General features: G+C 47.9%; 1 protein-coding gene across 1 annotated transcript; it reads left to right on the top strand.

Moving 5' to 3' along the window:
• The first annotated feature begins 115 nt into the window (after positions 1 to 115).
• On the top strand, positions 116 to 26,765 carry MYOZ3 (myozenin 3). The gene is made up of 8 exons (XM_084779731.1): positions 116 to 241; positions 1,885 to 1,946; positions 16,957 to 17,111; positions 18,648 to 18,701; positions 18,817 to 18,952; positions 19,160 to 19,325; positions 23,075 to 26,671; positions 26,717 to 26,765. The coding sequence occupies exons 2-7, from the start codon at positions 1,886 to 1,888 to the stop codon at positions 23,241 to 23,243; spliced, it is 741 nt and encodes a 246-aa protein (XP_084635857.1). The 5' UTR covers positions 116 to 241; position 1,885; the 3' UTR covers positions 23,244 to 26,671; positions 26,717 to 26,765.
• Positions 26,766 to 27,108: the final 343 nt, after the last annotated feature.

The following is a 27,108-nucleotide window of genomic DNA, read 5'->3' on the forward strand; positions in this document are numbered from 1 at the left end:
CAGAGCCCAGTGCTTTTAGCATCTGGCCCCAGCTCTTGTTGCAGCCCGAAATAAGGCTGTGACCCACGGACAAGACAAGAATGATTCTTGTCAGCTGAAACCAGCACTGGCTGTAGGGCACACCCTGCTCACTGACCGCTGACCGCTACTGCAATAGACACTGACCACACACCTCCAGCTCCCCGACCGAGGTGTTAATCTTGAGGGTGACATTTCATCCCACCTACTGTGGCCCCACCAGGTACAGACATCATCCTCTCAACTTTGGGAGCTCTCGGGAGCTGGGTGGAATGGGCAGAGGGGGATAAGGTGATTTCCAGGGCCTTGCAGGGAATCTGGGGAGTCTGGGCCTCACAGAGGCCTAGGGTCTGCATTAGGAGGAAAGGAGCTATAAGTTCCAGGGTTCTGGGCATCAAGTGGGAGGGCAGGGGTTAAAGGTGAGGAAGAGGTAGGTGCTGGCTCTACTCAGCCTTCAGGATCGTTAGGCACTGCAGAGAAACAACTCCCTGACTGTGAATAAGAGACCCTTCCCAGATCCTGGGAATGTTTACTTGGGTACAGATCTGAGGACTATAGCATTCTAACTCAGATAAGTCTCAGTTGGCTCAAATTATCTCATGACCCTAGTCCTCAACTGTGTGCAGACATACCCAGATTTGCATTCAGCTTTAGAGGTCCATGGATGCCCTTAATCCCATTCATATGGTTTCGTTCAACCAACACTGTTAAATTACAAGGGGGAAACTGAGGCACAGAGCTGGTGAATTACTTGTCTATACTTGCAGAGAAAGTCAAGGGAGCCTACTAGACTCAGATCAGTCAGTGTTCACAAGGGTCCTGTTGGGTATAAGGACACGGATGGAGTATGGAAAGACCCAAAAGCCGAGGAAGGGGCACAGACAGGGGCAGGCGAGGAAGAGGAAGCCAAGTTTGGGTTCCCTTTTCTGAGCCACGTTAGGGAAAGTGGGCGTGGAACTCACACAGGTTCTCTGGGGCGTGTGTTTGTCAATGTGCTTTAAGATTCCTGGAAAGCACTAAGAAATGAAAGAGAGGGATGGAAGAAGAGTAAGAGAAGAGATGGCAGGTAGGGACCGCTGAGGGCTGGGTAGCTGGTGGTGCTGCTGGGAACTGAGGTAAGACTGGTGGGCAGGGACCAGATTCCCAAAAAGGGAATTTTTAAAGAATATTTATTTATACAGTATTTTGCCTGCATGTGTACAGAAGAGAGCACCAGATCTCATTATAGATGGTTGTGAGCCACCATGTGGTTGCTCGGAATTGAACTCAGGACCTTTGGAAGAACAGCCAGTCTTCTTAACCTCTGAGCCATCTCTCCAGCCCCCAAAAGGGGAATGTTAACAAAGGGTACTGATGAGATGGAGCTGGTAGAATTGGGTGGTTATAGAGATGCTCACCTGAGATAGCTCTGGTGCCATGGAAGTAGCCCGAAGATGGAGAGACAGGGAAGGATGTGATGATGGTTTTGCTCATCTGATTGGACTAGCCTCAGGACCAAGTACCAATGTGGAGACCCCAGGGTATCCCTGGCCTGATTCATGATCCCCAACCTCTTGCAGCCTCCAATTAAAGCTCTTAGGTGAGCAGGTGACAATTTTGCCTGGGGTCCCACCTTCCTCATCCCAAAGCTCCAGGCATGAGGACAGACCCTAGAGAGAAGCCCTTAAAAGGAGTGACTTCCCAGCAGACTGGCCTCTGATTCGGATGGCCTCTATGGCCCATAGCCTTCTCTTTCATATAGAGATCTCAAAGGCCCTTTGCTTGTGTTGTCAGCTCAGGGTTGTGGCTGGGTGACAAGGACTCAGAGGGGATCTGGGGAAGTGAGGAGGCCCTGCCAGTCCATTTGTGGGAGTTTCTTCTCCACAGGATGATTCCCAAGGAGCAGAAGGAGTCAGTGATGGCTGTCACGGGGGACCTTAGTGAACCAGGTAAGGTGGATTCAGCACTCTGTGTTCTGAAAACGCATCTTAATCTGAATGTGTGGCAGTTCAGGCCTGCTGGTCCCAGGCCTGGCGAGCAATCTGGAGTTTCACAACAGCCCCTACCCACGTTTGTGGAGTATGCCCCTGGGCTGGGATACTCTCTGGGGTGATTTTGTAGGAACTTACCCTGTCTTCACTACAGCTGAGGACCCCAGAATGGGCCTTGGTTCCAAGACCACACTGTTTCTGGCCCTCGGTCCAGTCCAAACTGAACCCCGAGGATTGTACACAGATTCAACTCAACTGTGGGTCTCACTTAGGCCTTAGGGCAGGACAGCTAGCCCAGCCCCATTTCTGGGAATAGGAGTGTGTGTGTGTGTGTGTGTGTGTGTGTGTGTTGGGGTGTGGGGAGACTAGAGGGAAGGTGGCTCAGCTGGACTCAAACCACTTTACTAAAATGTGGGTTAATTTTATGGACAAATCACCTAAAAATCTATTCTTGGCAACTTTATAAGGCCCCTTTGAGAACTCCTGTTATAATCACGGAGTTTATTAGAGCACTTCAAATATTCTAAAAATTAATCCAACTAAGTTGGGAGTTTTAAGCTTTTGTGTGACCTCAGTGGCTCTGTGTTGCTGGTTGAAATCCAGATCCACACCATCAGCTGCTGGGACTACCGTTTGGTGGGGCAGTTGGGGTGGGGCCCACAGCTTTTGGATAAGCAGCCAGGTGAGTGATCCACATGGCAACAGAGACACTCTGATAAATGCTTGCTCCAGAGCCCCTTCGTGCTCAGTCTTGGTTAGAGACTGAAGGACTCAACACTTATTTTTAGAAGTTATTAATTTTTTTTTTTTTGGAGACAGGGTCGCATATATCTCAGATTGGCCTCAAACTTGGCAGAGACCTTAGAGAATACAATATGTGTGTGTGGCTCTATATGTGGGTTATTCTTTTTTGTTTTGTTTTTTGTGGGTTTTTTTTTTCTTGTTGTTGTTTTGGTTTTGGTTTTTGGTTTTTCGAGACAGGGTTTCTCTGTGTAGCCTTGATTGTCCTAGACTCACTTCGTAGACCAGGCTGGCCTGCAACTCACAGAGATCCTCCTGCCTCTGCCTCCCAAGTGCTGGGATTAAAGGTGTGCACCACCACTCCCAGCTGTGCCTTATTCTTTTCACCTATCTTATGTGTCTTTTCCTTTTTGTTGTTGTCATGTTTTTGTGGCTTCCCCCCTCCCCCTTTGAGTGTGGAAGATCACATTCAGGGCCCCAAGTACGTTACATAAACACTCTACCACTGAGTCACACTCCCAGCCCGCATCCTCCCTGACTTTGTATGCTCACATGTGCAAACTCTGTGAAGTATTGATGCTTAGCCTGGAAGAGTCATGCAGCACATTTTATGTCTCTTGTCCAGGTAGCTAATTACAAGTTATTGACACGCATAACTTATACCAGATATAAGTATTACCAAGACATTGTATTAGTTATCTTTTTTTGTTGTGATTTAAAAACAACAACAACAACAAACCTATGACAAAGGCAACTTACAGACGGAAATTTGTTGTGCCTCACAGTCACAGAGGGACAATTCTTAATGGAAGGGGAAGGCATGGTAGCAGGCAGGCAGAGCAGGGAGCAGACAGAACACATAGTCAACCACAAGCAAAAAGCTGAAAGAAAACTAGCACTGCAAGAGGGGTGATGCTCCAATCTCCTAAAGCCAGCCAAATCCACAGGGTTCCAAGAGAGCCAAGGAAACCCTGTCTCAAAAAACAAAACAAAACAAAACACCCCAAAACCCAACAAAACAATATAACAACAACAACAAAAACAAAGAGCAGTAACAATCAGAAGCACTTACCATTATTGCTGGGCACTATGGGTTAGACACTGTGTTAGACACTTTTATGCATTAAGCCAGCTGAGCCGCAACAGCTCTAAGTTACATATTATCACCCCCTTTCTACAGACCCGAAGGAGGGCTCGGCCGAGCCAGAGGGTCATGATGGGTAGGGAACAAAGCTGGGCTTTAGCTGTTGGTCTCTCTGTCTCCAGATCTGCTGCTTCTATTGTGGTTTTGTAAATAACATATCCAGTTAAAATTTAGACAAGTGGCTAGAGAGATGGCTCAGTGTCTACGAGCACTGGCTGCTCATGCAGACTCAGTTCCCAGAATCCATATGGGGGCTCACAGTTGTTTGTAACTTCAGTTCTAGGGGGCCTGACACTCTCTTCTGGCCTCTGTGGATGTTGCGTGCATGTGGCGCACAGACATACACTCAGGCCAAACGCCTATATACAAAACAATTGTTTTTGAAAAAAATTCAAACAGAATACACACAAAGGGCTTTGAAAGTTCTTCATAACGCAGCAATTTGAATGTGTTAATTACTGTTAGCATATTGGTGTGAATTTGTTGGCTCAGCATTTTTTAAACTTTTTATTTATTTTTATTTTATGTACATTGCTGCTTTGCCTGCATGTGTGAGGGAGTCAGAAACTGTGGAGCAGGAGTTACAGACAGTTGTGAGCTGCCATGTGGTTGCTGGGAATTGAACCCAGGACCTCTGGAAGAGCAGCCAGTGCTCTTAACTGCTAAGCCATCTCTCCAGCCCCTGCTCAGCATTTTTCTATGAATGCATGCACATGGACCACGTTCTCCAGCTGGCTTTCCTTTTCACCTAGCAGCGCGCCTCAGGTGTCTCTCCATCTTGGGATGATTTATCTTGATGCGTCCCCTCCACCTGCTTCCTTAGCATATCATTGTTTGGGCCATGTCACATTTACCCAACCAAATTCATGATGGCTGTCCCAAAACTTGCCTCTGGTGGGGCCCTTGAGAGATGAGGCTGAGTGTGCAGAGGGCTGACTGAGGACGGAGCAGACAATAGGGGCGGACACGGTGGGGGCAGGGGTGGGGATGACTCAGGATTAAAAGCACTTGCCACGCAAGCGTGGAGACCTGAGTCCCAACCTCTAGCACCCATGTAAAAAAATCATTGGGCATGGTCGCAGGTGCCTGTAACCCCAGCACTGGGAGGCAGAGACAGAAGGGTCCATGGGATTCCTGGTTGGTCAGCCTAGCCTAACCAGTGAGCTTCCAGTTCAGTGAAAGAACCTGCCTCAAGGCAGGAAGGCAGAGGTTGGTGGAGGTAAATACTGGATGTCTTCCTCTGGCTTCTTCATGGGCATTCATCCTCGTACCCTCACATGGATGTACCACACACAGGTACACCACACACATACATAACAAATAAATCAACTTTTCAAAAGAGAAAAAGCAACAATAAACACCCTATGCAGTTTCTAGCCTGTGTCCCACAGTCCGTGCTAATATTTGGGTGACTCCATGAAGTCTTAAATTCATGTCCAAGCCTAAGTGTACTTGTAATATGTAAATGGAATGGCAGGAGACACACTTCTCAAAAAGCGTCCACCCTTTAACCTAGAGCTGTTTCCTTTATGTTCCTAGAATGTAGAAAGTGTTCCTGAGACATCTGGAGCTTTTTGTTGAGGCTGAAGTTTCTGTGTGTTCTTTTGCAGCAAGGTTGCCTGTAGCCCAGGCTGTCCTTGAACTTGCGATGTAGCCAAGAATAATTTCGAACCCCTCATCCACTTGATTCTTAGGTGCTGGAACTACAGGTGTGTACCACACACTCATTGTTTTCAAATATTTGTTGATGGAATGACAAATAAACTTGCCCATCTTACTTAGTGTCTTTTAGGAATTACAAACCAGGTGGGCGTGGTGGCACACACACCTTCAATCCCAGCACTGGGGAGGCAGAGGCAGGTGGATTGCTATGAGTTTGAGGCCAGCCTGGTATACAAAGTGGTATACAAAGTCTAGGATAGCCAAGGCTACAAAGAGAAACCTTGTCTCAAAAAAACAAACAAACAAACAAAAAAAAACAACCCAACCCAACCAACCAACCTACTAACCAAACAGAACAAAACAACACAACACAACAACAACAAAATTACAAGCCAGTCATGGTGGCACACACCTTTAATCCCAGCACTCAGGGAGGCAGAGGTAGGTGGATCGTTGTGAGTTCAAGGTCAGCCTGGTGTACAAAATGAGTCGAGAGCAGTCAAGGCTACACAGAGAAACCCTGTCTCCAGAAACAAACAACAAAAAGAATTCCTTTGAATAAAGTGGTTGGTAGCACTGTAGCTGTCCTGAGCCACTAGTGCCTGCATCAGCCTCTCTGCAGTCTGTGCACGCTCCCATGCTGTGAGTTGCAAGTTTCAACTACCTCTTTCCACATCTTTGTCCGAGCTGTTGGCTTTCCTTCCTGTCACAAGGAGAAAAGTAAAGAGGCTAACGCAGCACACCTGCAAGGCCCCTCTGCCACACCCGTCCATTTTCTTGCTTCTGAGCCAGCCTGTGCTCAGCTGCCCTGACTATGAGGTCCCAATGGCTGTGCTTGGCCCCATGGGGTCCAGTTCTGCAGCTGGGCCTCAGACACTCGCTCTCCTCATCGCAGGCTCCCTTTGTGGCATTACCAGGTGTTGTCACCCCGGAAGCCCCGCCTTCCTGATTCCACAGCTGCCTGCGGCCAAGGCCTGCCAGAGCAGGAGTCCATACTCTTCTTTCTAACGTTTTTTACTTTCCAAATTTCCAAATACAAATTGAAGTAGAATACAAGTCCCATAGCCCTCCTTTATTATTGGTCCCCAAATCAATGCAGAAGAACATGACACTTTTCTCTAAAGAGCATGTCACCTCCCCATCCCCAGGGTCTACAACTCAGAGGAAATAAAATAACATTCTCCACTTGTCACAAAACATTAGCACATGGGACAGAATCAGCAGCACTTATTTAGGGCCATCTAAGAACTAGTCTATGTTCAGATTTCTTACATTTAATAGTTTTAAAAGTTTTTAAACTGGGCAGTGGTGGCACACACCTGTAATCCCAGCACTAGGAAGCAGAGGAAGGCAGATCTCTGAGTTTGAGGCCAGCCTGGTCTACAAAGTGAGTTGCAGGACAGCCAAGGCTATACAGAGAAACCCTGCCTCATAAAACAATTTTTATTTTTATTTTTTCAAAGATTTTATTTAATTATTGTTTATACAGTACTCTGCCTCCATGTTTGCCTGCATGCCAGAAGAGGGCACCAGATCTCATTAAAGATGGTTGTGAGCCACCATGTGGTTGCTGGGAATTGAACTCAGGACCTTTGGAAGAACAGCCAGTGCTCTTAACCTCTGAGCCATCTCTCCAGGCATAAAAATTTTTTAAAAGATTTGTTTATTTGTATTTTATGTGTGTGGGTGAGTATTCTTACCTGTGTATGTGTGCGCGTGAGTGCGTGCGTGCGTGCGTGCGTGCATGCGTGTGTGTACCACATTCATGCAGTTACTGGAATAGCCAGAAGAGGGTGTTGAGCATCCTCCATCCTGTGAACTGGAATTAGACAACAGTGAGCAGCTGCCTTGAGGGTCCTAGGAATTGAAGCTGGGTCCTCTGCAAGAGCAGCTGGTGTACTTAAAAGCTGGGCCATCTCTCCAGACCCCATTTGTAGTTTTAATCAGGACCAAAGCGAGGCACATGCTTCTTATTTGGTTGTGATGTTTCTAAAATATCATTTAACCTGAAACAACTCCTCTCCTTTTCTTTCTCCTTCCTTCCTTCCTTCCTTCCTTCCTTCCTTCCTTCCTTCCTTCCTTCCTTTCGTCCTTCCTTCTTTCCTCCCTCCCTCCCTTCCTTCCATCTCCTTTTCTTGCTTGAAGAAGCTAGGCGGCTGCACAGCTGCACTGAGAACACCCCACACCCTGTTTCTGGCTCGTTGCCCCCTTGCTCCACTGTGGGTTCTCTCTTGAGCCCTCTCCAGCCACACTTTCACAGCCAACTCCTCTATGGACACTGCTTTAGTGGAGATTACCGCCGATCCCAGCTTGGTAACTCTGATGGCCAATTTTCAGGTCTCATCTGGTTTGACACATCAGACACAGCAGAATTTGATTCCTTGGGCTGTCTTTTTCTTGTCTCTGAAGTCTTTCAGGTGCCCTTTCTCTGTATTTATTCCTTGCTGGTTCCCCTAGGTTTCCAGGGACCTTTTCTCCACTGCTTAAATTTGCCTAAGTTCATTGGCTCTGCCTCTGTTTTGCTTTCTCCTTGACCTCGTCTAGCCTCCCAGCTGGAAATGTCATCTATCCACCTGACACAGGAGGCATTGCGTTTGATTTTATTGTTTGTGATTTTTATTGTAATGTATACATACAATACTATATATTCCTGTGCTGGAAAAGATTGGCCATGGGGTCTTGCACATGCTGGGCAAATGCTCCTCCAGTAAATGACACCCCTACCCTGTGTAAGGTATTGAAGACTGGTAATGTTAGATAAGATGCCCGGATAGAACCCTCTCCCTCCTCCATCATCTTTAGAATGTCGTCACTCTCCCAGGAGACTTCCTTTGTTGGGTAAATGTAGTGGATGTACACATGGTTTTGTTTTGATCCCAAGTGTGGGATGGGGAACAGACTTGTGAGAAATCAGGTAAATCAGGTGATGTTTATTTACTAGAAGATGAACCATCTCATTGCGGGGGAGGGGGGGATGGGGGGGCAACACGTGTATATGAGTCCAAAATAGAGGTGGCATCTTTTTGGGTCTTGGTATTGTTTGGCTGTTCATCGCTCCACCTTGAGACGCTCCTAGAGAGAACTGCTCCAAGCGAACGCTTTAAGGCTCTAGGCTCTGGCTGTTGCTCTGGGTTCTGGCTGCTGTTGCAGGTTCCAGCAACAACTTTGGTGGAACTGCTGGTCTGCTAAAATCCTGCTGACTATGCCAGGGGAATCTCTCCAAGGAACTGAGTATAAAAAATGTCTAATTCAAGCCGGGGGTGGTGGCGCACGTCTATAATCCTAGCACTCGGGAGGCAGAGGCAGGTGGATCACTGTGAGTTCGAGGCCAGCCTGGTCTACAAAGCGGTCCAGGACAGCCAAGGCTACACAGAGAGACTCTGTCTCGAAAAACCAAAAAAAAAAAAAAAAAAAAAAAAAAAAAAAAATCTACTTCAGCCAGGTGGTGGTGGCGCATGCCTTTAATCCTAGCACTTGGGAGGCAGAGGTAGGCAGATCTGAGTTCTAGGCCAGCTTGGTCTATAGAGCAAACTCCAGGACAGCCAAGGCTACACAGAGAAACCCGGTCTAGAAAAACCAAAACCAAACCAAACCAACAACAAAACATCCCATGGTGGGTGGTGCCATCTCTAGTCAAAGACCAGCCTCCACCGGTAAGGATAAACCGAGGTGGGGTGTGGAAGGAGTGATTGATCACTCAGCAGACTTTTCTCTGAGGGAAAAACGTTTTCACTGGGGCCGTTGAAGTACTCCCTGTGGCCGGTAAGAAACTCTTTGGGGACTGGCGAAAAAGAGGGGAAAGATACACACACACACACACACACACACACACACACACACAGACACACACACATTTTGTGGGTGGAGCAAACTCCAACAAGCAAGCTCCAACAATTTTATTTTTCCCCCACAGCTTCTGTATTCCAGCAAAATTGTTCAAGCAGTACAAAATGTGGTTGCAATCTATTTTTTCTTTAAGTGAATGATTACAATGAATATACATAGAAAAACATGTGCCCCAATACCCTCACGTGTTCAAATATTTTATGTATTATGGGTGTAAAACAAATGTGAAACACAAATTATTCCCAAGAACCCATGTACATTTCTCACTAAGCAACTTGTTATAGATTAACAAAGTGTAAGCAAGCAAGGTGTTTTTCTCAGCCAGTTTCTCCTACTGGCAGGCTGCAATTTCTGGTTACAAAGAAAGGATCAGGGCTGGAGAGATGGCTCAGAGGTTAAGAGCACTGACTGCTCTTCCAGTGGTCCAGAGTTCAAGTCCCAGCAACCACATGGTGGCTCACAAACATCTATAATGAGATCTGGTGCCCACTTCTGGTACGCAGGTGTGCATGCAGGTAGAGCACTGTATACATATAAACAAATAAATAGATCTTTAGAAAAATACCAAAAAACAACTATCAATTATTCTATTATTTATCTTAAAAATAATAAAAATCCTAAAAGAATAATAAAAATCCCAAAGGAATCACAACTATAAACTCTGTTATAAAAAAGGAACCAGTCATTTCTACTTTAAATCCTCAGGAAGCACATCTACTCATTAACATTTATTTATTAAATCATATCAAGAGGGCCGGGCATGGTGGTGCACGCCTTTAATTCCAGCACTTGGGAGGCAGAGGAAGGAGATCACTGTGAGTTCGAGGCCAGCCTGGTCTACAAAGTGAGTCTAGGACATTCAAGGCTACACACAGAAACCCTGTCTCAAAAAACAAAAAACAAACAAAAAAACAAAACAAAACAAAACAAAATCAAGAAGCTGAGGATAAAAATGGGTACAGAAAAATTAATCATCACGTTGATCACCAGGCAGCTTTAGCAAGAAAGAGGCATGTCAGCTGGTTCCAGTAGGGCTGCCATCGTGCCTGTTCCTTGACCTCAAAAGGCAACAAGCGCTGCTCTATAACAGTATGAAGTCCACAGAGTCCTTGGGGATCCATCTCTCTGAGGCAAACTCCTTGTGATTGTGCTAACCAGTGGGCGAATTCCACGAGTTCTAACGTTGTTTATTGTTCCTCTTGCATGGCCCCCAATAATCCCCTGGTGGTCCTGGGTTCTATAAAAATCCAGGCTGAGCAAAGCATAGGAAGCCAGACAGGAGGCAGCACCCTCCACGGCCTCTGCATCAGCTCCTGCCTCCAGGTTCCTGCCCTGCTTGAGTTCCTGTCCTGATTTCCTCCAACAATGGACTATGATCTGGAAGTGTAAGCCAAACAAACCCTTTCCTCCCCAACTTGCTTTGGTCATGGTGCTTCATCAAAACAGCAGAAACCCTAAGACATTGATACCAAGGTACCAATGTGGTGGGGTACTGCTGTGAGAGACCTGATGAGGCTTTGGGTAGAATCGTAGAAGGACTTGGAATTTTGGGATAGAAGAACCCACCGGTTTGAGACCTCAGTGGAATGTTCTGTAGGAGCTTGGAAGATAAGAATGTTGAGAGCATTGCAGAAGACGGAGGCCTGGCTTGTAAAATTTCAGAGGGGATATTAAAGACTCTTGCTATTTGCTATTTCCATTTGAGATTCTGTGGTTCTGGTTAGCTGGGGCTGAAGAATCAGCTGTGATTAACAAGATACCAGAACTACTAAAGCGAAACCTTTGCGTTACTGGGGCAATTGATGCTGGTTAGCTGGAGCTAAGAAATCAGCAGTGATTAAGAAGAGACCAGTAAGCCAGGAAGTGGTGGTGCACGCCTTTGATCCCAGCACTTGGGAGGCAGGAGCCGGTAGATCACTGTAAGTTCAAGGCCAGCCTGGTCTACAGAGCCAGTTCCAGGATAGCCAAGGCTACACAGAGAAAGAGAAACCCTGTCTTGAAGAAGAAGGAGGAGGAGGAGGAAGAGGAGGAGGAGGAGGAGAAAGAGAGAGAGAGCATGCAGTTTCACTGAGATGAAATCTGAGCAGTTGTTTCCTGAGAGCACAGAGAAAAGCTATGTTCCAGAGGCAGCCAGACTTGGTAATGTGTAAGAGTCATCTATGAGGTACTGGTTTTGAAGGCATGGCGGGGTTATGGAGAGCAGCTGACACTTGGCACTGGGAGAGGCTGGGAGAGGCCACTGAAGGTGCAGCCTCGGTGGCAGTTGAAGGCCCAGGACTAAAGGGAGGGGTCATGCAAAGAAGTTGAGGCTCGGCACCAGGAAGAGAGCCAATGACAGGCTGTTGATGAAAATGCAGACAGTCGCAGCAAGGGACCCCAGCGATTTTGGAGATGCCACTACCATAGGACAACCACCAAGAACAGCAGCAGCAGTGCAGTGGAGTGGAGGCAGCAGGAGCTTAGAAAACAAGCTGTGCACTACAGAGGGCAGAGCTGGAAAAGCAACCCACGGCCTTTGGAGGAGCCCAGAGGATCATGTGTGGCTCCTAGACATTGGACATTTAGTTATTTATACCGTTGGAGTTTAGTTTTGCTTGGTTCACATTGTGACTGTGCCCTGGCTCTTCCTTTTTGAAGAAAGTATTTAATTAATTTTGATTTTTGTAGGTGTCCATAGTTGAAAGACCTTGACTTTTTCAAAGAGATTTTCTATTTTACAGAAATTGGAATATTTTAAAGGGATTGAAACTTTATTTTATTTTAGATTTATTTATTTATTATGTATACAGTGGTTTGTTTTGTTTTTGTTTTTGGTTTTTCGAGGCAGGGTCTCTCTGTGTAGTCTTGGCCATCCTGGACTCACTTTGTAGACCAGGCTGGCCTCGAACTCACAGCGATCCACCTGCCTCTGCCTCCCGAGTGCCGGGATTAAAGGTGTGCGCCACCACGCCCAGCTATATACAGTGCTTTTGCCTGTGTGTATACCTGCACTCCAGAAGAGGGCACCAGATCTCCTTATAGATGGTTGTGAGCCACCACGTGGTTGTTGGGAATTGAACTCAGGACCTCCGGAAGAGCAGCCAGTGCTTTTAACCGCTGAGCCATCTCTCCAGCCCAGGATTGAGATTTTAATGTGTTGTATGTAATTAATGTTTTTTTTCTTCTACATCCGCTCTAGCTTCCAATGAGATGGAGAGCTGTTACATTTATTAATAAGCTTCACGCACCATAACTGGGCAGACATAGCCATATTCTAACCCGTCTGTGCTAGCCTGACTACTTCCCTGACACTTGCCCCATGCTGCCTGCCATCTAGTTTTGCCCCAGCTGCTCCTGCTCTGTCTTTGTCCTCATGGCCTGTTGTTCCTCACAGTCCCTCCTCATGGCCCAGCCCTGGTCCCTCTCCTTCTCTCTACCTCAGTCCTGCCTACTGCCTCCTCTGCCTACAAAGGCTCTTCAGCGTCTTTATTAACCAATCAGAGATAACTGGGAAGTGATTTTTACACAACACTGAGACAGCAGAGTCCCCAACAGCAATGACAGTTCCAGAATCTGTTAGCACTTAGCTCAATGCCTGGTTCAGCAATTAACAACCTAAATACAGAGACTCACCTAACTACAGTGTGAGTGAAGGTCCCCTTTACATTAATGTGTTTGAAAACTGTAAAGACCGTGGGGACTTTTAAAGTTAACTATGTTCTTAATGTGTGATCTTGGGGATGAATAAGAAAAGGAAGGTTGTAGCTTAATAGAAATTGACAAGGGGTCAGTTGCACTGGCTGGTTTTGTGTGTCCACTTGACACATGTTAGAATAATCAGAGAGGAAGGAGCCTCAGTTGAGAAAAAAACCTCCACGAGATCCAGCTGTGAGGCGTTTTCTCAATTAGTGATCAGTGGGGGTGGGTGGGTGTAGACTTAGGCTTTTCAAAAAAACCTACTTTATTTAGGGTTATTAAATGCGTTTACCTCCTATACAAACAACTCACTGACCACAGGCGGAGAGAGTGAAGGTTAATATGGGTGGAGGATTGGACCTTTTTAGACGTAGCTCTCTTTGGGGGCGATTCCACTCTGCGTTGTCAAGATATCAGCAGTCCACTCCAATAGCTGCACGGTCCGGCAGACACTGCAAGGCAGCATCAGCCAGACGCAGCCTGTGTACTTTGAGAAGTTCTCTGTGAAGGGAAGACCAGCTAAGAGATATAAACGGTTACAAGGCATAGCAATGCAAAAGCTTTCCAACTGCCTGTGGGCTTCTATTTTTATTTTCAGAGTCCACACAAGGGTGTTTTTGCAGCTGGCAAAAACCACGCCCCTTGCATAAGACAGCTTCCAGCAAAGCATTGCTTGACACAACAGAGTTTTAAAGGAAACCAGAAACTTCCACTTCAGGGGAGGGCCCAGCCTCTGGTGGGTGGTGCCGTCCCTGGACTGGTGGTTCTGGGTTCTATAAGAAAGCAAGTTGAGCAACCCATGGGAAAATAAGCCAGTAAGCAGCATCCCTCCGTGGCCTCTGCATCAGCTCCTGCCTCCAGGTTCCAGCCCTGCTTGAGTTCCTGTCCTGACTTCCTGCAGTGATGGACTATGATCTGAAAGTGTAAGCCAAATAAACACTTTCCTCCCCAACTTGCTTTTTGGTCATGGTGTTTTGTCACAGCAACAAAACCGACTGAGACTAACTTAGGCAAAGCAAAAATGTCTCAGTTTACTTTCTACTGCTGTAATAAAGACACCCTAACCTACAGTGACTGGGGGTGAGGTTGCGGGGCGGGGTGGGGGTGGGGCGCAGGATTTATTTGGGATCTCAGTCCATCATGGGGGGGAAATCAGAGGATGAATATGGAGGCTTACTGATTTGCTCAGACTGCTTTGTTATACCTACTGCCCAGGACCACTTGCCTGTAGTGGGCTGGGCCTTCCCACACTGTGGGGCCAAGGAGCTGTGAGACTGAGGAGCGGGCCTGGAACAAGAGGTCAAAACCCTGAAAATTTTGTCCTGAGACAGCAGGCATAGGACTCCTCCCTCCCTCCCCTGGGCCTGATGTCCTAGCACATGTGGCCTTACAGCCCCCACCTCTGCCACCCATCACATAGGTTACAGGTTAAACTTCCTCTCCTCTTATAAAGTCAAGTCCAACAAGCACCTGTAATTCCTCTTCATGCAAATAAGGCATTCCCAGCACCTTGGCTCCAGCCAATGATGTGCACTCACCCCAAAGCCTCCACCCTACTGCCCAAAGGTTTAAGTAGCCTTCGTTTCCTCCAATTAAATGAGCTCCTCAATGAAGCCTGCCTTGATTTCCCTCTCAGGCTACCAGTCTGATCCTAGGTGACTGCACCGTTAAGGGAGGGGAAGCAGAGTGGTAATGACACCACATCAAACAAGAAAATGTCTCATGGACTTGCTTACGGTCTAATCTGATGTGGGACATTTTTCAGTTGAGGTTCCCTCTTCCCAGACTGATCCTGTTTTGTGTCAGATTGACAAAAACAAAACAAAATCCTAAAACAAACAAAACCAGCCAACCAGCCAAAATGTATTCAGCTGGAGGAACTCTTTGATAAGTCTCACGAAAACTCTATGTACATATTGAAAAGATGGGAGGAAATGTCCATTAGAGGTGACATCTCTAGACGGTAGATAATAGCATTTTTCTTTTTTCCTTATATCTGTGCTTTATAACTTTCTTGGATATCTGTGTTTTAATAATGTTAAAAGATAATTTTTAAAATTAAAAAGACAAAGTTTGAAGCCAGGCGTGGTGGCGCACACCTGCACTCAGGAGGCAGAGGCTGGTGAATTGCTGTGAGTTCGAGGCCAGCCTGGTTTCCAAAGTGAGTTCAGGACAGCCAAGGCTACATAGAGAAACCCTGTCTCAAAAAAAAAAAAAAAAAAAAAAAGGGCTAGAAGGCTGGAGAGATAGCTCAGTAGTTAAGAGCACTGTCTTTTCTTCCAAAGGACCTGAGTTCAATTCCTAGCACCCACACGGCAGCTCACAACTGTCTGTAACTGCAGTTCCTAGGGATCTGACACCTTCATACCAATGCACATAAAATAAATTTAAATAAATTATTTTTTAAAAAAGGCAAAGCTTGGTTTGCTGTTATATATCTGTAATGCCAGCACTCAAAAGATGCAGGGAGGAAGTAAGTTTGAGGCTAGCCTGGGCTACATGAGACCCTGTCTAAAAAACCAAAAATAAATAAAAACAAGTGAAAATTACAGAAACACTTCTAAAAACAAACTCATCTTCCCTTTCACAATCTCCTTCCTTGTCTCCCAGCTCTTGGTGATGTAAGACCCCCAGCACGGTGGTCTTAACGTGGAGACCCCCACCAAGAACCAGCGAGACCAAGGTTTCGGTTGCAACACGCAAGAGGCTTTATTGCAGGGGGACAGGTACCCGGGCGTCTCAGTCTCTGGAGAGGCTGGCGCGCCGAGCGAGTCTTTCGGGGGTCTTTTATAGGGATTTTAGCGGGAAGCACGGGTACAGAAGCGAGAAGCATAGTTACAGGGCTCTGATTGGTAAATTTAAATGAGGCGAGGTTATGGCCCGGTCATCAGATGGGCTCTAGGAACAGGGGAGTTTACCCGTTCCCTGGGCCAGATGGCCGACCATAAATATCTCGTTTGACATGAAGTGAGGTTATGGCCCGGTCATCAAATGGCCTCTGGGAACAGGGGAGTTTACCCGTTCCCTGGGGCCAGATGGCCGACCATAAATACCCTGTTTGACAAGGACAAACTGTTTCTGTTATCTCTGGGCCCCAGGCCTCATCTTATTCCGGGAACCTATTATTCTAGTCTTGCCTTGCAAGATAGCGTTACTGCTGCTATGCTTGCTATGGCGGGTGCACAGGGGAGGGGGTCTTACAGTGAATGGCTGCTCCACTCTCACAGTGGATCTGGTCAGAAGTCTTCCCTTTTCTCTTACTATTTTTGTTTTTGTTTTTTGATTTTGGTTTTTTAAGATAAGAGTTTCTCTGTGTAATAGCCCTGGCTGTCCTGGACTTACTTTGCAGACCAGCGTGGCCTAAAACTCACAAAGATCTACCTCCCCAGCACCAGGATTAAAGGCATGAACCACCATGTCTAACAACAACAAAAACAAAGTATCTGGAACCGGATGTGGTATTGCATGCTTGTTAGTCAAATACTCAGGAAGCAGAGGCAGGCAGATCTGTGAGTTCAAGGCTAGCCTGGTCTACAAGAGTCCAGGACAGCCAAGGCAACCCAGAGAAATTCTGTCTCGAAAATCAATAAAAAAAGAAAGAAAAAAAAAAAAGAGAGAGAGAAAAGAAAGAGTCTAATCCGGTCTCACTACCAACTAATACAGGCAAAGAGGTGCAAAGGAAATTCAGAGTAAGTATAACCGACGGAGAACATTTGAAACTATATTCGCCATCACTGAGCAGGAGCGCACCAATCTCCGAGGGGTCCTTCCAGCCCTCAGACTCCAGCGAATGATGATGCCTATTGCTGGCAAGCATGAGGCTTGGGGGTGCCCCAGAAGCAGTGCCGGGAGTGCCTCGAGGCGAGGTGGTAAGCGTGTGCTGTCTGACCTCTCCCACAGTCCCTTTGCTGGATCTGGGGAAGAAGCTGAGTGTGCCTCAGGACCTGATGATAGAGGAGCTGTCTCTGCACAACAACCGGGGATCCCTCCTCTTTCAGAAGAGGCAGCGCCGGGTGCAGAAGTTTACCTTTGAGCTTTCCGAAAGCTTGCAGGGCGTGAGTAAACCATCACGTGCTCTTGGGGAAACCAAGACCAGGAGGGAGTCAGGGGTTAGCCTAGAGCCAGTGATGATCTCTGGGGATGGTGGATGGAGTGGGGTGCCCTTTAGGTGCCCTCACTAGACAATGCTTTCGGCTATTTACCTCATGTCAGAGGCAGGTCTTAGGTAGGAAATGTAGAAGGAAAATGCCATAAGTACAGTCGCTCTCAACCTTCCCAGTGCTGTGACCCTTTAATTGTTTTTGTTGATACTTCATAACGGTAATTTTGCCATCGGTATGAATCATAAAGTAAATTTTTTTTTTGAAGACAGGATTGCAAAAGGTGTCGCGAGCCACAGGTTGAGAACTACGCCGTTGAAGCATTGGTTGACAAAGTTAAGAATAGAGGCGTAGGCTGGCCATGCATGCCTTTAATCCCAGCACTCGGGAGGCAGAGAGCAGCCTGGTCTATAAAGGGAGTCCAGGACAGCCAAGGCTACACACAGAGAAACCCTGTCTCAAAAAACAAAACAAAACAAAACCAAAAGGATAGGAGGCATGGAGAACTGAACGCTCAGTTGGCTGAGTGCTTGCCTAGCTTGCAAGAAACCCTGGGTTCCATCCTCAGCAACACACAAAAACAGGTTGGTGCCACGTACTTGTTTTTTTGTTTTTGTTTTTGAGACAGGGTTTCTCTGTGTAGCCTTGACTATCCTGGACTCACAGCGGTCTGCCTCGGCTTCCCGAGGGCTGGGATTAAAAGTGTGTGCCACCACACCCAGCTAGGCACTTGTAATCCTATCATCTGGGAGGTGGAAACAGGGGGATGGGGTTTCAAGGTTGTTCTTAGCTACAGAGCAAGTTCAAAACCAGCCTGGGCTACATAAGTGATACTGCCTCAAAAGAATGTTTTGCAGGTGGCAGGTAATTTTGGAAAATACCAAGAAAGTCAGGGGCATTTTTTCCTTTACCACTCAACTTCTGGACCTTACTGGAGTAGGGAAGGGTGAGTAGGAGAGAGCACCCAAATGGCTTTCTTTGCCAGGAGCCTGGGACAGTGCTTCCTAAGGGTCCCACATGTATGAGATGGGATGTTACCATTGTCATACATACCATTAGCACACCACCACCACTCTCCACAGCGCCCCCAGGAGGGCACTGAGGCTCAAGAAGTGTGTTGCCCAGCATGGTGGTGCATTCCTTTAATCCCAGCACTCCAGAGGCAGAGGCAGGTGGATCTCTGTGAGTTCGAGGCCAACCTGGTCTACAAAGTGAGTGCAGGACAGCCAAGGCTACAAGAGAAACCTTGTCTCAAAAAAGGAAACAAAACAAAACAACAACAAAGTGTCTTATTCTGACTTAGAGCTTACAGTAGCAATGAGGTAACTCCACGCAAGCCAAGCACTGCCTCATCGCAATGAAGCATCAACTCCTCTTCTTACATCCCCAGGCTCCCCCTCCACCATTCCCTCTCCCCATCCCTTAGGTGGTGGTGATGAAATTCTGGTCTTTTGCTCTGTTGAGCATCCCTGCCCTTTTATTTGCCTATAGATTCTGGCGGGAAGTGCCCGAGGGAAAGTGGCCGGCAAAGAGGCTCTGGGGAAGGTGAGGAGAAGGAGCGAGGGGGGAGGGGGGGGAGGGGGGGCTTTCCCCAGGGACAGCAGCGGGAAGGGACCTGGCTGCTGGCCATCTCCCTCTGAGAACCCACTCCTATGCTCAGGTTCCCAATGGCCCGGCGGAGCAGAACCACCTCTCGGAAATCCACGCGTTCCAGGGGTCACCTGGGGACCCCGGGATTGCCCAGCCGGGATCATCTAGGGCTGAATCGGTCCGTAGTCCAAGTGCCCTGGCGCCAGGTGAGCGGCTGCCCTGCATCCTGGGATACCTATCCAAGAGTCCCAGCGGACCTCCCTCAGTCCTGGAATCGGGAGGCTGCCCTCCCCTCAGGCACTCTACCCCTATCTCCGCTCTCCTGATTGCTCTCCCCAGCCCTCGACTTTCTGGTCCACGAGGTGGCAGTGTGAGTGATAGTAAGGATGTCACCGGCGCCATTCCATCCCCAGGCTATGCAGAACCACTGAAAGGCGTCCCGCCTGAGAAGTTCAACCACACGGCCATCCCCAAAGGCTATCATTGCCCGTGGCAGGAGTTTGTCAGCTACCGAGACTACCCGAGTGGCGGCAGCAGAAGTCACACTCCCATCCTCTGCGACTATCGTAACTTTAACAAGTAAAGCCAGGCTGCGTGGGACTCACGGAGTGGGGTGGGAGTGGGGGCGGGGGGGGGGGGGGAGGCGGCTGAGTACTTTTCTGCTTGCTAGTTCCAGCCCCAGCGCTTTGTAGATGTTTACTGAGCTCTTGCTAGAACAGGCCTTGCGCCTATTGGGTGTTCAATACATGTGCACGTGCCTGTGTGTTAGTGTGTGTAAAAGGTGAACATGCCACACTTCTATCACATGTTGCTGCAGGGACCAGATTCCCCTCATTCCACGAAGGAAGAGACCACGCTCAGGGATATGAACACCCTCCTCAGTTATAGACCCCTGAAAAAGACTCAGGACTGGGCTTTCATCCTGGGAGTCTGGGTTGTCTTGTTCTCTATGCAGCTCTGGGATGGGTATGCAAACCCTGTCCTTCTCAGGGGACACCTCCAGATTTTACCAGTTCTAGCCCCACCCTGCCTTTTCTTTCACCAGTGGTATGGTAAAGGCTTAGAAGGTAGCGTTGAGTCTGTGGAAAGCAGGAAATGGCATGCCAGAGATGAGGGCTGCTGAAGGAGGGGCCTGTATTGGCTTAGTGTATGGCCTTAACGCTGGCTTAAACGCAGATTCCAGACTTGGCTGTGTGGTCTTGAACAACTAACTTCACCTCTCTGTAGCTCTATTGTTCTGCAGTGAAGCATTTCCAAGTACACAAGGCTATTGTGGAGATGACATGAAAAATCCTAGGCAAAGTTTCTGTCAGATAATAAGCTGCTTCTAGGGCTGCTACTGCAACTGTTGTTTAGGTCAAAATGAGAGGGAAAGCCAATGTGGCAATGGGGGAGGAAAGGTGGGTAACACTGCTCTGGAAGCCTGGAAGCAGAGCAGGGGGTCCCAGATAGAGGCCCATGTGGAGAGGGGCATCATCTGGAGAGTTCCCAGTACAGCCGGCTTCCTTGTCCTCGGGCTGTTTCTGGACATGTTTCCTCTGGGGTGGACTCTATAGTGAGTGAAGGGTCCGGAGAGGAGGCTGCCAGCCAGCTGTCTTGGTAGTTGCTGAGTCCACATATGAAGGTTGTCTAAGAGGCAGACACTATGTGCTAGGACCCAGCGAGGACCTAAGAGAGAGGATGGGAGGGTTAGAGCCTTGAGAACACACAGGTAGAGAGGGACTTGGCTGCCTTAAACAGCTGACTGGGTAAGAAGCTTTGACAGGAAGGACCAGGCAGAAGTGTCTCTGTGAGAGCCTTATGTTCTCCACCAGGCGGATTTGTTGGCCCTCCTAGGTTCTCACCCACTGCCTGGCCTTTTACTCAACTCCACAGCGGGCTCAGTCTTGGCAGCTGGCTGACTTGGAGGCATTTCCCACTCCAGTGTCTCAGAATGGCAGCTGAGGTATACTGCCTAACAGCAGGAGGGTCCTAGGGAGGCCTCTTCTGGGACAGAAGGAGCAGCTGAGGTAGCAGAGGAGGAATAGCTCTCTGGATAAGCAGGGCCCAGACAAGACGCTGGACTTCCCAGTCATGGCCGAGAGCCTCCCTGGGCTCAGACACTGGCCAGTCTGTTCCTACAGGGTGTAGCTAGGATAGCCCAGTACTTCCCTGGCAGGATCCTAGGCCTTGGTTAAGGTTTGCAGCTCCACCCAGAGGCAAACCCCTCTCCCACTGGTCCCCATTGCAGGGGAACTACAGGAATACTGCTTTCTGAATTTCTTAAAGTAAAAGGACTGTGAATGCATCTGGGCCCAGCAATTGCCTAGGATACATGAGGCTCCATGTTCAATCGCCAGCACTGCTCTCTCCGTGCATGGTGAGGACCTAGACTCCTTGCTCACATGTTGTAGATGGGCAGCACAGTCTCCCTGTGGGCCTCATAATATGGGGAGTAGGGACCACTTCCAACATGGATTTGGGCCTCCTAATGCTGTTCACTTCCACCCTAGCAGGATGGCCTTGCCAGGCTTCAGAGAAAGAGGTTACAAGTAGTACAGAGGACACTGCATAAGCTGAGGTCAAACGTTAGGGGAGGAGGGCTCCCCTATTTGAGGAGTAGGGGAAGGAGGAAGAGGGTATGAAGGCGGGGGGTGGATTGGGAGGTGATGAGGGCGGTGGCTACAATCGGGATATAAAGTGAACAAATTAAAAATATTTTTTTTGTTTGGTTTTGGTTTTTGATTTTTGGAGACAGGGTTTCTCTGTGTAGCCTTGGCTCTCCTGGACTCACTTTGTAGACCAGGCTGGCCTCGAACTCACAGTGATCTGCCTGTCTCTGCCTCCCGAGTGCTGGGATTGAAGGCGTGTCCCACCACACTCGGCTAAAATAAAAAAAAAAAAATTTAAAAAGCATTTAATTAAAAAAAAAAAAGGATTATCCAACTGTGAATAAAAAAAGAAATAAAAAGAAAAGGACTGGTCCCAGGTTTGGTACACTGTGAGTGAAAAATTAGAAATACAGAAAAGGAAAGGAAAGTAGCAAGGCTGTTCCTAGGTATGGTGGAGGAGAAAGCATTATGGGTACAGCCAGAGCATAGCCAGAGGCAGCGACATCTGGGAGAGTCCAGAATGGACGTGGCCCTGAAGTAAAGACAGGGGCTCTTTGTGGACCACTCTCCAATCCCTGTTTCCGTTGCAGTGGTTAACAAGGTTGCCAGGACTGCTCTATGATCTTAGAACCTTGGTTCTGGCAGCTGCGTGTGAGAGCAGACATTGCTGTGTGTGTGCATGGGAAAGACTTTGTTTCCTTTTGTAGCTTGTCTTTTCCACTCAACTTTGTGCCTCGGAAACCCATCACCCTTCTGCATATGATTCGGTTTCCCTTGCCTTGCTGTGTGCTCTGGCTTGTTAGTGCCTTGCTGTCTGCTTCCTCACAGGAGCGTGCGGGGGCCTCCCCCAGCCATATGCTTAGAGACCGAGTTGCTGGGTGACGACAGCTTACACACATTTTTCAGGTTAAAAAAGATCCTAATTTCTCCTCTGAGGTAAAAAGCACTGATTTATCTGCAAACCAAAGCAGCAGATGATGAGTGAGGCTTTGCCCCTGGCACCTCTAACGTCAGCATTCTTTCCGTTGGCGGGCTTACGGGGTGTGGGGAGAAGTGCGAGGCTCTGCTTGTCTTTTCCATTTTGGGGATTCTTTGTGCCCCTCGACATCCTCCGGGTTGTAGGTATGTTGTTGTAAGGGGAAGGGAGTAAAGGGAAGAGATATCCACCTCCCAGTGTCCTCTTCTGGCACTGCCTGGAGAGGAGCCTGGGACACTGCCTAGGCCACTTCTAAGTAGAAACCTCCTTTTTATTTTTTTATTTTTTATTTATTTATTTTTTTTTTGGTTTTTCGAGACAGAGTCTCTCGAAACCTCCTTTTTATTTCAACGGGGAGCAGGTTTGGACAGGCAGAGCTAAGGAGACCGGTAAATGAAAGTATAGATCTTTGCTGCCTAGAAGGGGAAACTGAGGCTTCAGGAGAGTCTGGGGGAGACTACACATGGGCATATCTGTTACCCCTCTATCAAACAGCCCACCTTGCAGGGGAGTGGTAATGCATGCCTTTAATCCCAGTACTTGGGAGGCAGAGACAGGTGGATCACTGTGAGTTCAAGGCCAGCCTGGGCTACAAAGTGAGTCCAGGACAGCCAAGGCTACACAGAGAAACCCTGTCTTGAAAAACCAAAACTACCACCACCACCACCACCACAACAAAACCAAACCAAAAGCAAGCAAGCAAGCAAGCAAACAAACAAAGAAACAGAAAACAGCCTACCTTTCCCGTTTCTTTTTTCCAGGACCCCTGTGCCATTTGGAGGACCCCACGTGGGAGAGACCATTTTCCAAGCAGGCACTCCTTTTGTCCCAGAGCCCTTCAGTGGCTTGGAACTTCTCCGCCTCAGACCCTGTTTCAACAGGGTTGCTCAGGGCTGGGTCCGGAAGCTCCCTGAGTCTGAGGAGCTGTAGCCTTAGCCTGAAGCTACAATTCCCTGGGCTTGAGACTCAAGGAAAATCATTTTTGTCTTGATTCTTCTTGCTTTTCTTTCTTTCCTCCCCCCCCCCTTTTCTTTTCCTTTCGTCCCTTACTGAGACAGGATCTCACCCTGTAACTTAAATTGGCCTGGAATTTAATATGTAGCCCAGGCTGGCCTTGCCTCAGCTTCCCAGGTGCTAGGATTACAGAGTGAGTGGCTGAGGGCGACTTCAGTTTATGAAGGGCTTCCACACACTGGACATTATTAGATATAGCAGTTCAAAGGTCACTGAGTTCATTAGTCCTCAAAGCAGATGTGCAGCAAGCGTTGACTCTAGTGTGGATTTGGGACCTGCCTCAAGCTCACAGCCTCAAGTTTCCCTGTGATAGGAGATGCTAGTATCAAGTACTCAGGTGGCCTGTGTAAGCTGCCCGTGGTGTGTGTCTGTAGGAAGCTATCGCCATGCCTGGCTCTGACAGCTGTCACTCACCTGACGACAGAAGGCTCAGTAGAAGTCCATCTATGTCTGGACTGTTTTGGTCATTAGGAAGGAGTGACGGGAGTGAGCTGACTACAGAATGCTTGCCCAGCATGCCTAGCATGCACAAAGCCCTGGGCTCACTCCCTAGCACCGCATAAATGTGGCATAGTGGGGTATGCCTAAAATCCCAGCACTTGGGAGAAAGAGGCAGGAGGACTGCAGGTTTGAGGTCATCCTTGATTGGATAGTCCATTTAAGGCCAGCCTAGGCTACATAAGACTCTTGTCTTTAAAAAGTTGTAACTCAGGCTGGTCATGAACCATAGCTGAGGACAACCTTGAACTCCTGACACTTCTGCCTCCCTCTCCCAAGTGCTGACTAACAGATGTGAGCCCCGTGACTTCCCACTTACTGAGACACAGTTGGCTTTCATGTGCGCATACTCTCAGCGTTTCTGAAACATGCTCCATGCTGCACAGTGCCTGGCCCAGGTCTTGCGAAGGGAAATGATCGGCAAGAGATTTGTAAGACAGTTGTTGGGTGCTCACAGCTGAGAGCTAAGTGACACGGAACAGAAGAACCCTGAGTGGGTAGGTGGGAGGTCCGAAACCTCCCAGAGGACTTGAACCACACCTTAGAGAGGGAACGAGAGCCCATCATGAAGGAGGGTGAGACGAGAGGGTACTTCTGGTACGTATGTGTTGAGGTGGGGATTGAGGAAGTCAGGTGTTCTGGAGAGAGGAAAGGCTGTAGTAGAGTGAGGCAGAGGCTCTCCCGGGGAAAGGAGGAAAGGGTTAGCAATGGCCTCATTGGTTGCTATGTGGGGCCTAGGAGCAAAGCTGAAGGTCAGGAAGTCTATAAGGGGCAAGGCCTGGGACAGGAGTGGATAAAAAGGGGGGCGGGGTCAGCTTGAGATGCCCTTTACAGAACAGGCACAAAGTGCAACACTTAACGACACCATTGCATCCTCCATTCTGAACAAATCCTAGGTCAAGTACTGAGGATGCCACTGCTGAGAGCTAAGTGTGACAGTGTCAAGCTGGTTCTCTCCGTACCCCGTTCTAGAATGTGGGTGTCCAGTCTCTAAAAGGAAAGGAGTTGTCCAGGAGCAGAGAGTCAGGATGGAGCAATCAGAGTCCATGAAGGAAAGGGCTCCCGTCAGAAAGAGAGCCATTTCACTGGCTGGCTGAGTTGACGCTCCCTCATATTCTGGAATCGTAGAGCAGCGTCATGTTCTGTGAATTAGCTGAATAGCAGGGTCTGGGGCATCCCACTAGATGGGATCTGGTTTAATCTGTCTCTGGGTGGTGTGAACTTGGGGAATGCATTTCACATGAAGCCTCGGCTCCTCTACCTGTGAGACAAGGACAAGGACAGGTCTTCACAGTGCAGGACGGTCACGGGGTCTATAGGTTAGGTGTCTTGCCCCACCCCTCCTGTTGGAATGGAGCTGCAGTGGATTCCACTTATAAAGCAGGCTGTGAGGATGCAGCAACCAGGCCACTGTGCAGCTGATGATGTAAGGGTTCCCTTTGACAGGAACCCCTGCCCAGGCTGGACGACACGGTGGCTGCATTTTTCTTTTGCTCTATAGAGTTTTACTGCTCGTTCTTGGGATTCCTTGCAGTTACTCTCTTGGATTTGGGGCTGTCATTTAAAACCGAATTTCCATAATCAAAATACCAACACCATCTGCAAAGGAGGAGGACTTGGACTGCTTGTGTAGCTCCCTGGAAGGACACCTACCTGACAGGCACAGAGAGACCCTGGGAGGGTGGAGTCCTGCACCCCAAAGTAGGTCCTCACTACTTTTTTTTGTTTGTTTGTTTTTCAAGACAGGGTTTTTCTGTGTAGCCTTAGTTGTCTTGGACTCACTTTGTAGACCAGGCTGGCTTCAAACTCACAGCGATCCACCTGCCTCTGCCTCCTGAGTGCTGGGCGCCACCATGCCCAGCTCCTCCTTACTTTTGCTACTTAATGTGACCAGTGTTTATCCAGCATGGCCCCTCCCATGCACACCCATGCACCTTCCTACCCCTGTATTCTGCTCCATTTCTGCAGACCGCAGAAACCATTCACTGATCTTTAGTGGAACCATACTGCGCATGCTGTTAGTTACTCACAAGGACAATTTGGGATCCTGAAAGAGCAAATAAACATTTCATGTAATTTGGGGACCTAACAAGTCCTTCATCAAACCTCTAGTTTTGTCTCCTTTTCTTATAAAGTACCAAGACTAGCCAACAAGACACGGAGAAGCCTCTCAGAAGCACAGTGGTGAGCAAGCCAGCCAAGCACACACCCATATGGTTACTGTGCAGAGATGACATAGAATACAGGTGGCTCTGGAGGGAAGGGTGTGTGGATGTGAATGACGAGCATGAACATCTCTAGGGTGACTGGAAGCTCTCCATTTCTAGACCTGGCTGACTGCTAGACAGATGTCCACTTTAAAACAGTTCAAATCAGCTGTACATCTGTGTTTTATGTACTTTCCTGTACACATCCTATTAAAATGATCCCCCCCTTTAAAAAATATATTTATTATTTATACAGTATTCTGTCCACATGTGTCTGCACGCCGTAAGAGGGCACCAGGTGTCACTGTAGATGGTTGCGTGCGCCGGCTCACCTGTCAGCCTGGTCACAGACGGAAGGCACAGAGCCAGGGCAGACGCTTCTGGCTGTGCTGTGAGGATTTACAGAGAGGCTTGGGGTGCAGGTCAGGGACTAAGTGAAGACTTGTCTGTAATGTGGGTGACACTGTTCAATTGGCTGGGACCTGGATGACTGAAAAAGAGGTAACTGTCTAATTCTTGTTTTTCAAGTACACATGTGAGTTCTGAAGTACGGATTTTAGATAAAAAAAAAGGGCATCAAACAGACTTTAGATTTTGCTGTTTCATTTACAATGGTTTGTGTAAGAATGACGCTTAAAGGTTACCATTCATTTACAATGGTTTGTGTAAGAATGACGCTTAAAGGTTACCATTCACCAAAAGCCACAGATGACTCCATAAATGCTGTTTCTTTTCTTTTTTCTAAAGACTCAGGATTATCATTATGTAGCTGACTGGCCTCAACCTCACAGAGATCTATCTGCCTCTGCCTCGAGTGTTGAGATTAAAGGTACGTGTCACCATGCTCAGCTTCCTGTCTGTACTACCAACTTCTCAGTACTAAAAAGGCTCTGTATTTTTAGCATCATGGAATGAAAAAAAAATTAATTTAGCATTCCAGTACTCAAGGGGCTTATATGAACTGCATACCCATCTCCAGCCACCAAAAAATCAAGTCTAATGATTGAAGAAAATTCACATGTATATAACTTGTTTCTTTTTACCTATTTCAAGTTCAATACCCAAGGATAAAAGAA

The sequence above is a fragment of the Acomys minous genome (assembly GCF_964271855.1).
Source record: "Acomys minous genome assembly, chromosome: 4".
NCBI lineage: Eukaryota > Metazoa > Chordata > Mammalia > Rodentia > Muridae > Acomys > Acomys minous.

Excerpts from the sequence above, each read along its gene's own strand:
- MYOZ3 (XM_084779731.1), top strand. The coding sequence starts at position 1,886 with ATGATTCCCAAGGAGCAGAAGGAGTCAGTGATGGCTGTCACGGGGGAC. Across the intron at positions 18,953-19,159 it reads TCCAAGTGCCCTGGCGCCAG|GCTATGCAGAACCACTGAAA; the intron begins GTGAGCGGCTGC and ends TTCCATCCCCAG. Across the intron at positions 19,326-23,074 it reads GACTATCGTAACTTTAACAA|GACCCCTGTGCCATTTGGAG; the intron begins GTAAAGCCAGGC and ends TCTTTTTTCCAG.